Source organism: Ricinus communis, chromosome 1 (assembly GCF_019578655.1).
Source record: "Ricinus communis isolate WT05 ecotype wild-type chromosome 1, ASM1957865v1, whole genome shotgun sequence".
Lineage (NCBI taxonomy): Eukaryota > Viridiplantae > Streptophyta > Magnoliopsida > Malpighiales > Euphorbiaceae > Ricinus > Ricinus communis.
Genome location: NC_063256.1, coordinates 13,988,248 through 14,004,905, shown reverse-complemented (window position 1 = coordinate 14,004,905; position 16,658 = coordinate 13,988,248). Strand labels below are relative to the sequence as shown.

Here is a 16,658-nt window from a genome sequence, read left to right as displayed (position 1 = left end):
GTAATCAGCCTTTAATAGCTGTTACAAAGATTTTCTTTATTTAGCACTTTTATTTGCTGTTTAATTAGGGATGTTACAAGGGAATGTGAATCCTTGTAGCTGGTCAGTTTTTAGGAGGAAGTTGAAGAGTTTATCTATGTCATGTAACTCTTCTAGTGGTTGAGTATAAATAGAACTCATGGCCAAGTGTTATAGGCATTGAGAGTTGAAAACAAATCTGATTTCTTTGTGAAATTATTCTAAGTGTTTTACTTTGTGTTTACACGCCCTTTTGCTCTTACTACTTAGTGTTTGAGAGTAGAAGTTTGAGAGTGCTTTACTTAGTGTCGTGTTCTTTTATTTGCTCCCTACCATTCAAAGTACTCAAACTCATTCCAAAAACGATCCTATTCCTTTTCCACATCAGCAGGACCAATAGTAAGAATAGATGTTTCTTCGTCTGAAGAATTTTCATCATCTGTGCTGTTGTCTGAGTACGGAATGGCAAATAGAGTCTGAGAAGACGCCATTTCTTCTTCTGAGAAAAGAGACTCAAGGTCATGGTCAGATAGATCTTCTGGACATGAGTCTTTTAATTGATGAAGAAGAGCAACAGTCTGATTCGGCTTGTTAGGGCATTTCTTTGCATAGTGCCCTCTTTGGCCACAGATGTAGCACCGATCTGATTTACGCTTGTTTGTCGATTTCCTTTTGAACCAGCGTATCTTCCTTCCCTTTCTTTGCTTGTAATGAGAAGATTCCTTTGAATGAGAAGAAAAATGCTTTTTCTTCTTTGATCTGCAGTCACAGTGTTTCTCTTTGCATTTGATTTGGAGATAATCCCTGTTGCATAAGTTTCTTAGCAATGCTTCTCCTTTTGCAATCTTTTTGAAAAGTTTCTGCTGTTCACACATCTTGTCTAGAGTGGCCAGGGTGAATTGCCAGATTTCTCCGAGAGAAATATGAGTGATATCTCTGTGAGTTTCTGTCATCATGCGTTGAATTTCAGGGTGCATTTCTTCAGGCAGAGAGCTGACAAAAGTATATTTGAGATCATCACTATTGGGCCCGGCGAGTTCATAATAGAGTTTGGACATATGAACATAGTGAACTTCTAGATCTTTTCTCTTCATAGAACAGCATTTGCGATCAAAGTACTCTTGTTTTCTTTGTCTGAAAATTAAATTGTAGTCTCCTAGAAACTGTTGATGGATTTGTGCCAGAGCTTGAGTGATAGAACCAAGTTGAACAAATTGAAGCTGCTGGTATTCAGACAAGTGAGAGAACCATTCCCGTAATGTGCCAGTGAACCTTGATGTGAATTACATTAAGGCGAGCTTGGAGACTAGCTTGAGGGTTTATCATTTGGAGATCAAGCCAAGCATTGAATTCTAAAATCTTGTTACGCCATTGTGATGGAGGTACGGTATCTAAAGAGAACCAGGGACCGGAATCTGGTTTTGGCGGAAAGGATGTTCGGAGCAAGAGACTCTAATTCTTGATTTCTTCCTGTAATCTCAGGGCTCTTGCGGTATGTTCATCAACACCGAGGACCTTGTGTTCCAAACTCGTTGATACAGAGATATCAGTTCCTCGATCGGAAGAGGAAGAGTCAATCTTGTAATTCAAACTGAGACCGATCTGAATCTGAAATATACGACCCAGTTGAGGAAGGGGTAGACTCCGTAAAGATAGGAGGGTTTTGCTGTATAGCCATCTGTGTTTTAGTAGGCCCTTTATCCTTTGAAGGCTTGGATGGAAAGGATGAGGGAGTTGAGGATGTCCTTTTTGCAGGTTTGGATGCCGGTTTGGATGCTCGAGGCACCAAGTCTGAGATAGTAGCATATTGTTTAACAGGCATAACCGTGGACATGAAAGGGTGTGGTGTAGAAATAGGAAAATTTAGTTGAGAAGAGGTAGATTGTTTGGAAGGGTAAAGATCTCTTTCTATTTCCCGGAGCTGCTCTTTCAGCCTTAAGATCTCTTTATCCTTTTGCCAGAATAAAGGTGATGTAGGCTGAGTTGCCAGAATCTATTCCATCTCCTGCTCAAGTTTAAATAGCCTAGACGAAAGCTTCGTGTGCATCCGTAAGGCTTCTTCTCTGAATGAGGTGACATGAGCTTCTATGGAACTGGTTTTTTCATAGACTTCTGAGAGTCTATTGTCAATCTTTTCCAGATAATGATTCTGGGCAACAGCATTGTTTGTCTGCCAGTTCAAAACTTCTTCAGCAGCTAAGAGGGGGGCCAAACTGCCTGCAGGTTGGACTGTATCCTTCACAATAAAAGGACGGGCAGGAGCCTTGGTCTGTTCATTTTCTTTCCTCGCCAGAGGAGGAAATTCTTCTGAGTTGACCATAAAACATGGCACTGCGACAGACTCTGGGATCTTTACTGGCTCAAAAGAACAGGAGCAAACCATTGGAGGAGGAGGACAATTCAAGAGTCCTTCTTTCAATATTTCAAAGCATCTCTTTAGATAGTCATCATTGGACATCGGTTTGTTCTTCTCTGGTGGAAGACCGATCCAAGGTCTTTCTTTCTTGTTTTTTGCAGGAACCTGAATGGAATCAGGTTGATCATCATCTTTGTCATCATATCTAGGTGGACTAGAACATGTATGTTTTCTTTTCCAAGTCTTAGTCCCCTTTGATCCGATTTCTAGATCATCCAGATCATCTTGGCAGTTACATCCAAGATCACATCTGGAGGGATTAACATCCCAAATGAAATGACCATTAATCTTGCCTTTATAAACTTCCCACCCGTTTGACTGGCTGAATGGGAATTTTCTTCTCATAAGATCTCTGTCTTGGTTGAATCATAGAGATAGTATGAGGATTTGAAGATGATGATAGATATGAAACCTTGAGCGGACTTGTCAAGCTGTTTGATGAATATTGGATCTTGTTTCTGGACAGGCTGTGAGCTTTGGTGAAGTTTCTCATAATTTGTGATCCAAACAGAGGGAATCAACTTCTCCAGTTCTTCTCTAGGCAATTGCCTAGGAGTTTGAACTATAGTGGGAGTAAGACCACTGTCAGTAAAGATAAATAATGCGTCTCCGCTAGAGACCACGGGGTCTGCAGATTTATTGCATGGTCTTGAAGCCTCAGAAACCATCCGATGATGAAGAGTAGCCGAAATGGTATCGGCAACTGATCGGCCACTGTAATCCTGGACTTGAACCTTCAAGGCCCTGACTAAGATGTGAATCTTCTAATGACATGTTGAAATTAGGGAAGAACGTTAGCACTACGCTCCATTCAGTGTTGTAGCAATAGAGCCGATTACGGCATGTTCATAATTTAGATACCGGGTATCTAACAAGGAGAGTCTGCTGTGAATCGGAAGTCCTTATCTCCCATGATAGGAGAGAACAAGTCTGATGGCTCCAAGTGGAGATGGGTATACTTCATTGTCTCCACTGTTGGATGAAATGAGGTGGAATTTCTAAATTCACGTCTTGTTGAGTGGTTCTGAGAGAACACACTGAGAAAGGGAAGACGACTGTACATATTCCTTTATGTTGACAGAAGGTCTAGAAATAATATGTCTCAGTTGTCTAGAAAAAGACTGGTTGCGTCGAAAGACAGCATAAGGGTTGAGAATTGGGACAAGAGAGTTTTGAATTTGAGCGGTTTCGGGAATATGGGAAATTTCTACTAGATTATCGATCTTATCTGTAATATACTGTTTACATGAAGTAGGTAGTGAGAGGGAAGAGGCTTGGACAATTGGATTTGAAGTTGTTTCCATGATCTTATCAATTTCTTCTTCTCTCAACCAGAGGCTCTGATACCAGGATGACGCCGAGAGCTGTTCATGCTATAATCCTCATGCTGTAAACTCAAGGAGAATATCCTTACTCAAGGCAAGAGAGTTTCTTTAAGCTAAGACCAAAGAGGCACCTCGCCAATTAAGGCTTCTTGTAGCTTCTTGGACCTTGACCTTGTAATTGGGCCTTGTAGCATGCTCAATGGATCCTTAGCTTTATCTTTGATTTTCTTGTTGTTCTCTCCATCAAGTCCATCTTTAAGCTTGGCCATGTCCATATCATTCCCTCCTTCTTTAGGATGATTCGTCCTCGGATCAAGTTCATCACCTACATCAAAAGGACTCAAATCAGCTACATTAAATGTACCACTCACATTATACTCACCTTTCAAATCAATCTTGTAGGCATTGTCATTGATCCTCTCAAGGACTTGAAATGGACCATCACCCCTCGGACTTAGTTTAGACTTTCTTTGATTTGGGACCCTTTCTTTGTGAAAATGCACCCAAACCCAATCTCCAGGTTGGAATACCATTGGAATTCGTCCTTTATTAACCCTCTCGGCCACTTTTGCATTTTGCTTCTCAATTCTCTCTTGAACTTGTTTGTGTAGCTTTTTAACCAAATCTGCCTTAGAAGAACCTTCAACACTAACAAGCTTGTTAAGAGGCAAAGGAATCAAATCAATAGGAGTTAAAGGATTAAAACCATATACAATTTCAAATGGTGAAGTGTGTGTAGTGCTATGAACAGCTCTATTATATGCAAATTCAACATATGGCAACAAATCCTCCCAAGATTTTAAATTCCTAGAAATCAAAGCACGAAGCAATTGAATTAAAGTCCTATTCACAACTTCAGTTTGTCCATCTGTCTGTGGATGGCAAGTAGTAGAATAAAGCAATTTAGTTCCTAACTTACCCCATAGCACACGCCAAAAGTGACTTAGAAATTTAACATCTCTATCACTAACAATGGTCTTAGGTACTCCATGCAAACGCACAACTTCTCTAAGAAACAAATCAGAAATATGGACAGCATCATCACTTTTATGGCAAGGGATAAAGTGAACCATTTTACTAAACCTATCCACAACAACAAATATACTATCTCTACCTTTCCTAGATCTCGGCAAACCAAGCACAAAGTCCATAGACAAATTTGTCCAAGGAACATCAGGAATAGGTAAAGGTGTATATAACCCATGGGGTTGCAGTTTGGACTTAGCTTTCAAACACACAATGCATTGACCACAAATTTTATGCACATCACGTTTCATGCATGGCCAATAAAAATGCTCAATCAGAATATCATAAGTCTTTTGCACCCCAAAATGACCCATTAAACCGCCCCCGTGTGCTTCCCTAACCAATACAGCCCGCAAAGAACAATTAGGAATACAAAGGCGATTTTTCTTGAAAAGAAATCCCTCAAACACATAAAAATCAGCAGAAACAGCCCCATTAGCACAAGTTGTAAACATGCCGCTGAAATCATTATCACTCACATACAACTCTTTTATGAACTCGAAGCCCAGCAATTTAGAATCAAGAGTAGTAAGTAAAGCATACCTTCGAGATAGTGCATCAGCAACCACATTCTCCTTACCTTTCTTGTATTTGATCACATATGGGAATGTCTCAATGAACTCCATCCACTTAGCATGTCTTCGGTTCAATTTGTCTTGCCCCTTGAGATGCTTCAAACTCTCATGATCCGTGTGGATGACAAATTCTTTGGGCCATAAATAGTGTTGCCATGTTTGCAAGGCCCGAACCAAAGCATAGAGTTCTTTGTCATAGGTTGGGTACCGGAGGGCTGCTCCATTTAGTTTTTCACTAAAATAGCATATAGGTCTGCCTTCTTGCATCAAAACAGCACCAATCCCAATGCCACTAGCATCACACTCAATACACAACTTATCTTTAAGCATATTAAAAGCATGTTCTTGTGCATCACCCCAAGTAAACCCAACGTTTTTCTTGACAATTTCATTCAAAGGTGCAGCTATACTACTAAAGTCCTTAATGAACCTCCTATAGAAACTAGCCAAGCCATGAAAACTCCTAACTTGGCTAATGTTTTTAGGTGTTGGCCACTCCCTAATTGCTTTCACTTTCTCCACATCAACCTCGAGCCCCTTTGAACTAACGACAAAACCAAGGAAATTAACTTTATCCATGCAAAAAGCACACTTTTTTAAATTGGCATACAATTTTTCTACCCTAAGAATGTCTAGAATCCTACGCACATGCATGACATGATCATCAATGGACTTGGAATAAACTAAGATATCATCAAAATACACAACCACAAATTTACCAAGACACTCATGCAAGACATGGTTCATCAATCTCATAAAAGTACTAGGTGCATTTGTAAGCCCAAACGGCATAACTAACCACTCATATAGACCGTATTTAGTCTTAAAAGCCGTTTTCCACTCATCACCAGTTTTCATGCAAATTTGATAATAACCAGAACGCAAATCAATCTTAGTAAACAAACATGCACCATGCAACTCATCAAGCATATCATCTAACCTAGGAATGGGATGACGATACTTTACCGTTATTTTATTGATTGCACGACAGTCCACACACATTCTCCATGTGCCATCCTTCTTTGGAACCAAAATCACTGGAACCGCACAAGGACTTAAGCTCTCACGCACATACCCCTTTGACATCAGTTCTTCCACTTGCCTTTGAAGCTCCTTTGTCTCCTCTGGATTACTTCTATAGGCTGGTCTATTTGGTATGGAAGCCCCGGGTATGAAGTCTATTTGATGTTCTATCCCTCTTTGAGGAGGTAATCCACTTGGCATTTCCTCGGGAAAGACATCAGCAAATTCCTGCAAAAGATTAGCAAACACACTCGGCAAGGAAAGATCAAGTTCAGTAGTGTTCAAATATACATCTTTATAAGTAACAACAAATAACATCCGACTTGAATGAAATGCATGCCTAACTTCACTTTCCCTAGCCAAAAAACTACCCTTTGCCTTTGTTTTCTCTTTAGGCTGAATCTCACCCTTTGGGTTTTCATGTTCCTTTTTGTTATTTTCAGCCTCACGCCTCTCTCTTTCCAACTTACATTGGTCATCATACACTTCCTTAGGAGAAAGAGGTGTCAAAGTAACTTTTCTCCCATCCTTCACAAATGAGTACCTATTTAGAAAGCCATCATGGAAGGCCCCCGTATCAAATTCCCATGGCCTACCTAACAATATATGGCCAGCATGCATTGGCACTACATCACATAGCGCCTCATCTGAATATCTACCAATTGTGAAAGGTACAACAACTTGCTTATTCACTTTGATCTCACCACAATTATTTAACCATAACAATTTATAAGGTCTAGGATGTGGAATTAGATTTAAACCCAATTTTTCAACCATTAAAGTGCTAGCAACATTTGTACAACTACCACCATTAATAATAACAAGACAAGTCTTACCTTGTACATGGCATCTTGTGTGGAAAATGTTGTCTCTTTGCTGCTCCAAGGTATCATCTTCCTTCATTTGAACACTTAGTGTGCGCCTAGCCACCAAGAGCTCACCTCCCGTAGGACCCTCAATGCAATCATCGCTGCCGTCTTCCAATTGTGGTATCTCATCATCATTATCACTCTCTTCACTTGCTGTTTCAATCTCCCCATGGTCTCTAGCCACCATTGCCCGCTTGTTTGGACATTGTGAAGCAATATGGCCACGCCCCAAGCATTTGAAACACTTGATGTCTCTATTCTTTTCTTTGTTAATTTCTGGTTTAGATGTGTCTTTGTTGCCTGAAATGCTTTTCCCTTTGTTGTTATTGGGAATAACCTTATCATCACCTTTCTTACCTCCTTTCCAAGAACTAGACCAATGTGGCCTCCCACTCGAAGTGCCCTTATATTCAAACCTTGCTGTCCCTTTAGGTTTTAGTTGCTTTTCCACCTTAATTGCAAGGTGAACTAACTCCTCAAGCTCCACATAATGTTGCAACTCTACCCTATCAGCAATCTCCTTATTAAGCCCACCAATGAATCGTGCCATGGTAGCTTCTCTATCCTCATCCAAATCAGCCCTATTCATGAGCATTTCCATCTCCTTATAAAAATCCTCAACACTCCTTGTACCTTGCCTCAAAGATTGGAGTCTTTGATGTAACTCCCTATGGTAATGTCTGGGTACAAAACGCCTTCTCATGATAGTTTTGAGTGCAATCCAACTACCAATAGGCTCTTCCATGTTCCTCCTCCTACTAACCACCAAATGATCCCACCAAACTATAGCATAGTCACTAAATTGGGTAACCACCAATTTCACCTTTTTCTCCTCTGAAAAGTTATGGCAATCAAAGATAAGGTCAACTCGCTTTTCCCACTCCAAATATGCCTCCGGATCAGTTTTTCCTAAGAAGGTAGGAATACTAAGTTTGATACTACCTAAGTTCCTATCAACATCATCATAGTTTCCATAACCACCAAACTCACCACCAAAGTGTCCTCTAACTCTACTAAGATTTTGGTATCTCCTAGCTCCTCTACCCATGCCTCTACCAACCCCACCATAGGCTGCATTATCATACTCCTCAAAACCCTCATCAAAATCATCCTCATTCACCCCAATTGGCTGCCCATGATCACCTTGCACATTCCCCCCTTCATTAAGCCTATTTCCTAGACCTCGGGCAAGTGCATTAATTTGGTCCATAATGGCTTGTTGATTGGTTGCCATTTCCCTTCGTTGGGCTGCCATGTCAAGTTGCAACCTCTCCATTTGCTCATTCATATTTCTTATGCTTCGTTGCACCCTCTCATTTTCATGCATTTGTGCTGTGGGTATGCCGGTAGTTGGCACATTATTACCTCCACTAGAACCACTTGACATGCTGCAATAAGAGTTAGTATGCAATAAAGAAAAAAAATAAATCGAAGGAAATTAAGGACCTCACCAACACTCCCTCACGTGTTTACTCTCAATTAATGGGGATGGTCACTCGTATTTCGCACAATCAAGAATGATCACACAAGGCTGAAAACTCACACCACTCAGCTTGTTTTCAAGGACTCTTATGTGAATCAATAACCACACATCAAGTTATTTCACTATGCTTGCAATGCACCAAGAATTATGATCTAAAAAGCTTAGTTGAGGCAAAACGCAAAAGTCAAGAAAATTAAACAATTAGTCACGCTGTTAAGAACCTCCAAGGATTAGAACCATGAACCCTAATGATTATGAACCCGTGAATTACTATCTTAGAAACCCAAGAACAAATTGAGTTTCAAAACCCAAGAACTGCTTAAATCAGATTGCAAGGTATGGTTGATCAAGATCAGAACCTAAAGAAAACTAAGTTCTTTAAACCCTAACCCTTAACACGCCACAAGGATAGATCAATTCCTTGATAAGTGGTTTATGCATTCAACAAGAATTCAAGAATTCAAGCAAATATGCAAAGGAAACAACTACTATAATTTTATCAAAATTCGAATCTTTAAAACACAACTTAAGGGGGGTTTTTATAGCCACCTAACATAAGAAACCCTAGTAAAACTATTAACCCTAGCTGCCACATAAGAAAAATAGGCAATAACATTGTTCTGAACTTAAATAAGAGATTTCAGCCCAAATATTAGCCCACATTGGTCTTCATGTATTTGGACTTGCAAAACATTGAATAAAGCCCCTTCAAATGTGTCTTTACTTGGGCCTATCCTAGCATGACCAATTGAGCTTCCTTGACTAGCCCAATCTTGCATATAGCCAATTAAGGCTTCTTGTAGCTTCTTGGACCTTGACCTTGTAATTGGGCCTTGTAGCATGCTCAATAGATCCTTAGCTTTATCTTTGGTTTTCTTGTTGTCTTCTCCATCGAGTCCATCTTTAAGCTTGGCCATGTCCATATCACACGCTTTCAATAAAGTTAGGACTACAAACAAGCGAAAACTTCAAACGGATGCAAATGACATATGAAGAAACAATCTAGATGTAAGAAACAAGAAAGATGCAGTTCAGCTTGAAATAGGAAAAGAAGGAACGGATTTAGGAAGCAAAAATCACAAAGAAGGTTGATCAAGAAAGAAGGTTACCTCTTTATGCTTTAAATGTGTCAAATCTGCCCAAACTCAAAAGACACACAAAGAGGAGAATAAATGAAGGACAAAAACGAATTTAGAGCTGAATCAATTGAAATAAGATGGTATGTATAGGGCTCAGGTCATTGGAATTTAATGTCCCTTTGAATCTTCCCAAACAGCCACCAAATCCTTATTTATGTAGGATTGTGAAAATCTCCCTAAACATTTTAACAACCCTAATATCTATGTAATCACCCCAAGAACAATGATTTCAACACCAAATACGTTTCTTTTTCCACTCACAAAGACAATCAAACCAATCATACCTATTCTTTTTTTTTTGCTAATTCGGATCTGATATTTTTCTTTTCTTGTTTCGTTTTTTTTTTTTGAATCAGAATCAAAAACTACAAGAATCAAGAACTAAACAATGTAGATCTCAAGAATACCAAGAATACTTCAAGAACAATATCAAGAACTCAAGAAAAACAAACAATAACTTAAAGAAAAGGGATAAATAACTTGATTTAAGAGCCAAAGCTCTGATACCAAATGTTAAGAACCTCCAAGGATTAGAACCACGAACCCTAATGATTATGAACCCGTGAATTACTATCTTAGAAACCCAAGAACAAATTGAGTTTCAAAACCCAAGAATTCAAGAACTTAAAGAAAACTAAGTTCTTTAAACCCTAACCCTTAACACGCCATAAGGATAGATCAATTCCTTGATAAGTAGTTTATGCATTCAATAAGAATTCAAGAATTCAAGCAAATATGCAAAGGAAACAACTACTATAATTTTTATCAAAATTCCAATCTTTAAAACACAACTTAAGGGGCGTTTTATAGCCACCTAACATAAGAAACCCTAGTAAAACTATTACTAGCTGCCACATAAGAAAAATAGGCAATAACATTGTTCTGAACTTAAAGAAGAGATTTCAGCCCAAATATTAGCCCACATTAGTCTTCATGTATTTGGACTTGCAAAACATTAAATAAAGCTCATTCAGATGTGTCTTTACTTGGGCCTATCCTAGCATGACCAATTGGGCTTCCTTGACTAGCCCAATCTTGCATATAGCCAATTAAGGCTTCTTGTAGCTTCTTGGACCTTGACCTTGTAATTGGGCCTTGTAGCATGCTCAATGGATCCTTAGCTTTATCTTTGATTTTCTTGTTGTTCTCTCCATCAAGTCCATCTTTAAGCTTGGCCATGTCCATATCACACACCTAATAAAATAATCCTTAATTAAATAAAAATAAACTAAAATAATTACTTAAGCTAAAACCCAAAAGATAAGAACCCATATAAATATGAATTAAGCTCAAAGGCCTAATCATAGCCGAATGGCTTTTATTCTTCAAAATGGTCTAAATGCTTCATTATAAGGTTGGACTCTTGTTTTCATGCATGAGTTGCATTTCCATTTTGGACCTTTTGGTTCATGCCTTTGCAATGTAATCTCATGGCAGCCTTGATTCATATCACAAGATTCCTAAATCAACAAGGAAACAAATAACTCCTTAAAGAATGGGAATAAGATATTGATATGGACATGGCCAAGCTTAAAGATGGACTTGATGGAGAGGACAACAAGAAAACCAAAGATAAAGCTAAGGATCCATTGAGCATGCTACAAGGCCCAATTATAAGGTCAAGGTCCAAGAAGCTACAAGAAGCCTTAATTGGTTATATGCAAGATTGGGCTAGTCAAGGAAGCTCAATTGGTCATGCTAGGATAGGCCCAAGTAAAGACACATCTGAATGGGCTTTATTTACATGAAGACTAATGTGGGCTAATATTTGGGTTGAAATCTCTTATTTAAGTTTAGAACAATGTTATTGCCTATTTTTCTTATGTGGCGGCTAGGTTTAATAGTCTTACTAGGGTTTCTTATGTGAGGTGGCTATAAAAACGTCCCTTAAGGTGTGTTTGGGGATCCGAATTTTGATTAAATTATAGTAGTTGTTTCCTTTGCATATTTGCTTGAATTCTTGAAATTCTTGTTGAATGCATAAACCACTTATCAAGGAATTGATCTATCCTTGTGGCGTGTTAAGGGTTAGGGTCTAAAGAACTTAGTTTTCTTTAGGTTCTGATCTTGATCAACCATACCTTGCAATCTGATTTAAGCGGTTCTTGGGTTTTCAAACTCAATTTGTTCTTGGGTTTCTAAGATAGTAATTCACGGGTTCATAATCATTAGGGTTCGTGGTTCTAATCTTTGGAGGTTCTTAACATTTGGTATCAGAGCTTTGGCTCTCAAATCAGGTTATTTATCCCTTTGCTTTAAGTTATTGTTTGTTTTCCTTGAGTTTTTAATATTGTTCTTGAAGTATTCTTGGTATTCTTGAAATCTACATTGTTTAGTTCTTGTAGTTTTGATTCTGATTCAAAAAAAAAAAAATCAGATCTGAATTAGCAAAAAAAAAAGGAATAGGCCTGATTGGTTTGATTGTCTTCGTTAGTGGAAAAACGTGTCTGGTGTTGAAATCATTGTTCTTGGGGTGATTATATAGATATTAAGGTTGTTAAAAGGTTCCTATTACAGCTGGTCTTAAAAGTTTCCTAAAATTAAGAGGAAATTAGGGAGATTTTCACAATCCTACACAAATAAGGATTAGGTGGCTGTTTGGGAAGATTCAAAGGGACATTAAATTCCAATGACCTGAGCCCTATACATACCATCTTATTTGAATTAATTCAGCTCTAAATTCGTTTTTGTCCTTCATTTATTCCCTTCTTTGTGTGTCTTTTGAGTTTGGGCAGATTTGACACATTTAAAGCATAAAGAGGTAACCTTCTTTCTTGATCAACCTTCTTTGTGATTTTTGCTTCCTAAATCTGTTCCTTACATGTCTTATACATCAATTGAAGTTTTAATTCGTTCTTGAGCTTGTTTCCAATGCTGTTCGGTTAGAAATTTCCATTCGGGTTGAAACTTGATTGCTTGGTTCTTGAACTTAATTCTTGTTTCTTTCACCTTATTTTCGTTCCTTTTACCTGCCCATTGCTTCTTTTTGAGTTTTTCATCATTCTTGATTTATTAAATACTTGTTTTTGTTACTGTTCCTTCTTTTTCTATTTCAAGCTGAACTGCATCTTTCTTGTTTCTTACATCTAGATTGTTTCTTCGTATGTCATTTGCATCCGTTTGAAGTTTTTGCTTGTTTGTAGTCCTAATTTTATTGAAAGCGTGACTATTTGTTTAATTTTCTTGACTTTTGCATTTTGCCTTAACTAAGCTTTTTAGATCATAATTCTTGGTGCATTGCAAGCATAGTGAAATAACTTGATGTGTGGTTATTGATTCACATAAGAATCCTTGAAAACAAGTTGAGTGGTGTGAGTTTTCAGCCTTGTGTGATCATTCTTGATTGTGCGAAACACGAGTGATACAAAGGCTTTCCATGATGGCTTTCTAAATAGGTACTCATTTATGAAGGATGGGAGAAAAGTTACTTTGACACCTCTTTCTCCTAAGGAAGTGTATGATGACCAATGTAAGTTGGAAAGAGAGAGGCCTGAGGCTGAAAATAACATAAAGGAGCATGAAAACCCAAAGGGTGAGATTCAGCCTAAAGAGAAAACAAAGGCAAAGGGTAGTTTTTTAGCTAGGGAAAGTGAAGTTAGCAAAACTTTCATTCAAGTTGATGTTATTCCTATTGTTACTTATAAAGATTTTATATTTGAACACTACTGAACTTGATCTTTCCTTGCCGAGTGTGTTTGCTAATCTTTTGCAGGAATTTGCTGATGTCTTTCCGAGGAAATGCCAAGTGGATTACCTCCTCAAAGAGGGATATAGAACATCAAATAGACTCTTCTTCCCCAACACTATCTATTCCTAGTTTCCGAAACATAGGAAGTTCATCTTCCAGAAATCACCACAGCACAACCAATTCATCCTACACCCTGGTTTCTATTCACATCCTTCCAAAATATGACAGGCTGTCCTACACTATTGGACGATTCGATGCAATAAAGACAAGAATTACAAATGATCCTTTAAGCTTTCAAGGAGGTCCAATGACAAGATCCAAGTCCAAAAGGATGCAAGAAGCTTTATTGGGCTTAATTAAAGACATTTGGAGTGTTCAAACACAACAAGGCTCAGTCCAAGATTTAGGATTGCAAAAAGGATCCAAAATCATCAATTTAGTGCAATAAGTTTGGGCTGAACTCATAGGTCCAATAAGATTCATTTGAAGCCTTTTTTATTTTCATTTTATTAGGTTTTTCTTAAGTTATGGTGTGATTAGTTGTCTTTTAGAGTTACAAAATAGATGCACATAATTAGTCATAATTTGGAGTTGCAAAATGGATGCACATAATTAGTTGTCATTTGGGAGTTACAAAAATGAGTGACATCAATGTAAAAACAGCCACTTTTAATAAGTTTTAAGGGAAATTAAAGGGACAAACGTGGGAAAGCTCAAAAGACATCCATTTAGGTTGTAAACATAGAATTTTTGAATGATAATCTTTGTTTGCTCTTTGTGAGTGTTTTTGCTTAAGTTCTTGCATGAACTTTGAACTTATCAAACTATTTTTAGTTTGTGGCGTTCTCTAACCAAAATCTTGTGTTTGATTCATAACTTATCAAATCATACTTGGTTTGTGGCGTTTGGAGTTGAACTCAAGTGCTAGTTTCATTGTTGGAACTAGTTTTTCCTATCTTCACTTGAGGAGATCCTTGGGTTTTGGAATCATCTTGATTGGAGGGTGTTTTCTTGCATTCCATATGTATCATAACTCATTAGTTATTGGGGTGTGTGGTTGCTAAGATGATGATTTCCTATCATTTGGTATCAGAGCTTGCTTTAAGTTGAGGTTTGCTTATCTTTGTGTTCTTTATTTTTTTTGTGCCGAATTCTTCTTGTTTCAATATTTTCCTTCTAAGTACTCTTTCTTTTCAAAGTTTACACCTTTGTGCTCATAAAGTAAAACTTCGTTGTCCCTTGCTAAAAAAATTGTGTTGTTCATAATTTCTTTTCACTTGTGTTATTATCATTAAAAAAAGAATCACAAGATCAAAAAAAAAAGAAAGTTTGGGTAGCATAGAAATCCTATTCTATTATTTTATTTTATTGCTTTCTTGTGTCTAGCTACTTTAAATTTGGCCTTACCTAACAACTTAATCTGGACCAACCTTTTTTTTTCTTTTCACTCCATTGAATTGCCATAATCTGATTTGGTTTGAGTGGTGAGACTAGCATCGAAAAAAGCCAAAACTTTGAGTGAAACACGAGCGGTGTGACATTTTAATTGAGAGACACACTCGAGCGAGTGTTTTTGTGAGGCTATACTAACTTGTTTTTCAGGTTTTTCGCGCAATGTCAAAAGAACAAGTTTCAAGTAGTGTTGGAGCATCCATTGAGCAAACTTTGCACGCAATGCAAGAGTTTGAAAGAATGTATAGGCGAATGGATGATGTTGTTGAAAGTGTGAGAAGGCAAGGTGAAACTATTACAAGAATTCAAAACGAGCCTAGAAGAGAAAGGCAACTAGCCTTTGAACAAGAGGATTATGATGCCGAAGATGATTTGGAGGATGACCAAGCAACCACTTTTGGTGGAGATGACCATCCTAGGAGACACAATAGGAGATCAAGGCAAGATGGTGTAGATCGCAACCTAGGCAGCATCAAAATGAAAATTCCATCCTTTCAAGGAAAGAATGATCCTGATGTCTACTTGGAATGGGAGCAAAAGGTGGAGATGATCTTCGAATGCCATAACTATTCGGAGGAGAGAAAGGTAAAACTTGCTGCCATTGAGTTTTGTGATTACGACGGGTAGGGTCATGGATGGAGATGAAACGCATCATGAGGAAGAGGTTCATTCCTAACTATTACTATAGAGATTTGCATCAACGATTACAAACTCTAAGGCAAGGAACCATGAGTGTGGAGGAGTACCACAAAGAAATGGAAATGGCTATGATTAAAGCAAATATGGAGGAGTTGCAACATTATGTGGAGCTTGAGGACATGGTGAATGTGGCCATGAAAATTGAAAGGCAACTCAAGCGAAAAGGTGCAAGTAAGTTTGATTCTAAACTTAATTCGAGTTCTAGTTCTTCTAATTGGAAATCGAATTGGAGTAAAAAGGATGATAAATTTGCTAAGCCTAAAGTGGATGAGAATAAGAATAAAAATGAAATAGGCAGCAAAAACAAAGTTGAGAATCAAGCTAATCAATCAAGAAGCTTGAAGTGTTTTAAGTGTCTTGGACATGGTCATTATGCACGTGATTGCCCTAATAAGAGGACCATGATTGTTAGAGATGGAATTGTTGAATCTGAAAGTGAAAATGAAAATGATGATGAGAATGATGACATGCCAACTTTAGAGGATGTTAGTGATGTTGAGTATGCTAAAGGGGATGTGTTAGTAGTACAACGCACACTTAGTTTGCAATGTAAACCACGATGAACATGAGCAGCGTGAGAATTTGTTTCATACTCATTGTTTAATTGCTAATAAGTTGTGTAACATGATTGTTGATAGTGGAAGTTGTACTAATGTTGCTAGTACTTTGCTTGTGGAGAAATTGAAATTACCAACTACCAAACACCCAAGGCCTTACAAGTTGCAATGGTTGAATGATAGTGGTATTGTGAAGGTAAATAAGCAAGTGCTAATTTCTTTTTCCATTGGGAGATATAAGGATGAGGTGCTTTGTGATGTGGTTCCCATGTATGCCGGACATGTTTTATTAGGAAGACCTTGGCAATATGATAGGCGTGTGATTTATGATGGGTTCAAGAATCGATATTCCTTGACTATAGGCCATTTTTGATGATCAAGTGAGAAT

General features: G+C 38.0%; 2 protein-coding genes across 2 annotated transcripts; both read right to left on the bottom strand.

Annotated features, from left to right (window-relative positions):
• Positions 1 to 386: 386 nt before the first annotated feature.
• LOC125369772 lies at positions 387 to 1,840 on the bottom strand. The gene is made up of 2 exons (XM_048372854.1): positions 1,617 to 1,840; positions 387 to 1,290 (listed from the first exon to the last, which is right to left on the bottom strand). The coding sequence occupies exons 1-2, from the start codon at positions 1,838 to 1,840 to the stop codon at positions 387 to 389; spliced, it is 1,128 nt and encodes a 375-aa protein (XP_048228811.1).
• Positions 1,841 to 2,011: 171 nt separating this feature from the next.
• On the bottom strand, positions 2,012 to 8,154 carry LOC125369769. Its single transcript, XM_048372852.1, has 7 exons — positions 6,833 to 8,154; positions 6,459 to 6,772; positions 4,843 to 6,380; positions 4,142 to 4,500; positions 4,038 to 4,084; positions 2,858 to 3,198; positions 2,012 to 2,684 (listed from the first exon to the last, which is right to left on the bottom strand). The coding sequence occupies exons 1-7, from the start codon at positions 7,995 to 7,997 to the stop codon at positions 2,012 to 2,014; spliced, it is 4,437 nt and encodes a 1,478-aa protein (XP_048228809.1). The 5' UTR covers positions 7,998 to 8,154.
• Positions 8,155 to 16,658: the final 8,504 nt, after the last annotated feature.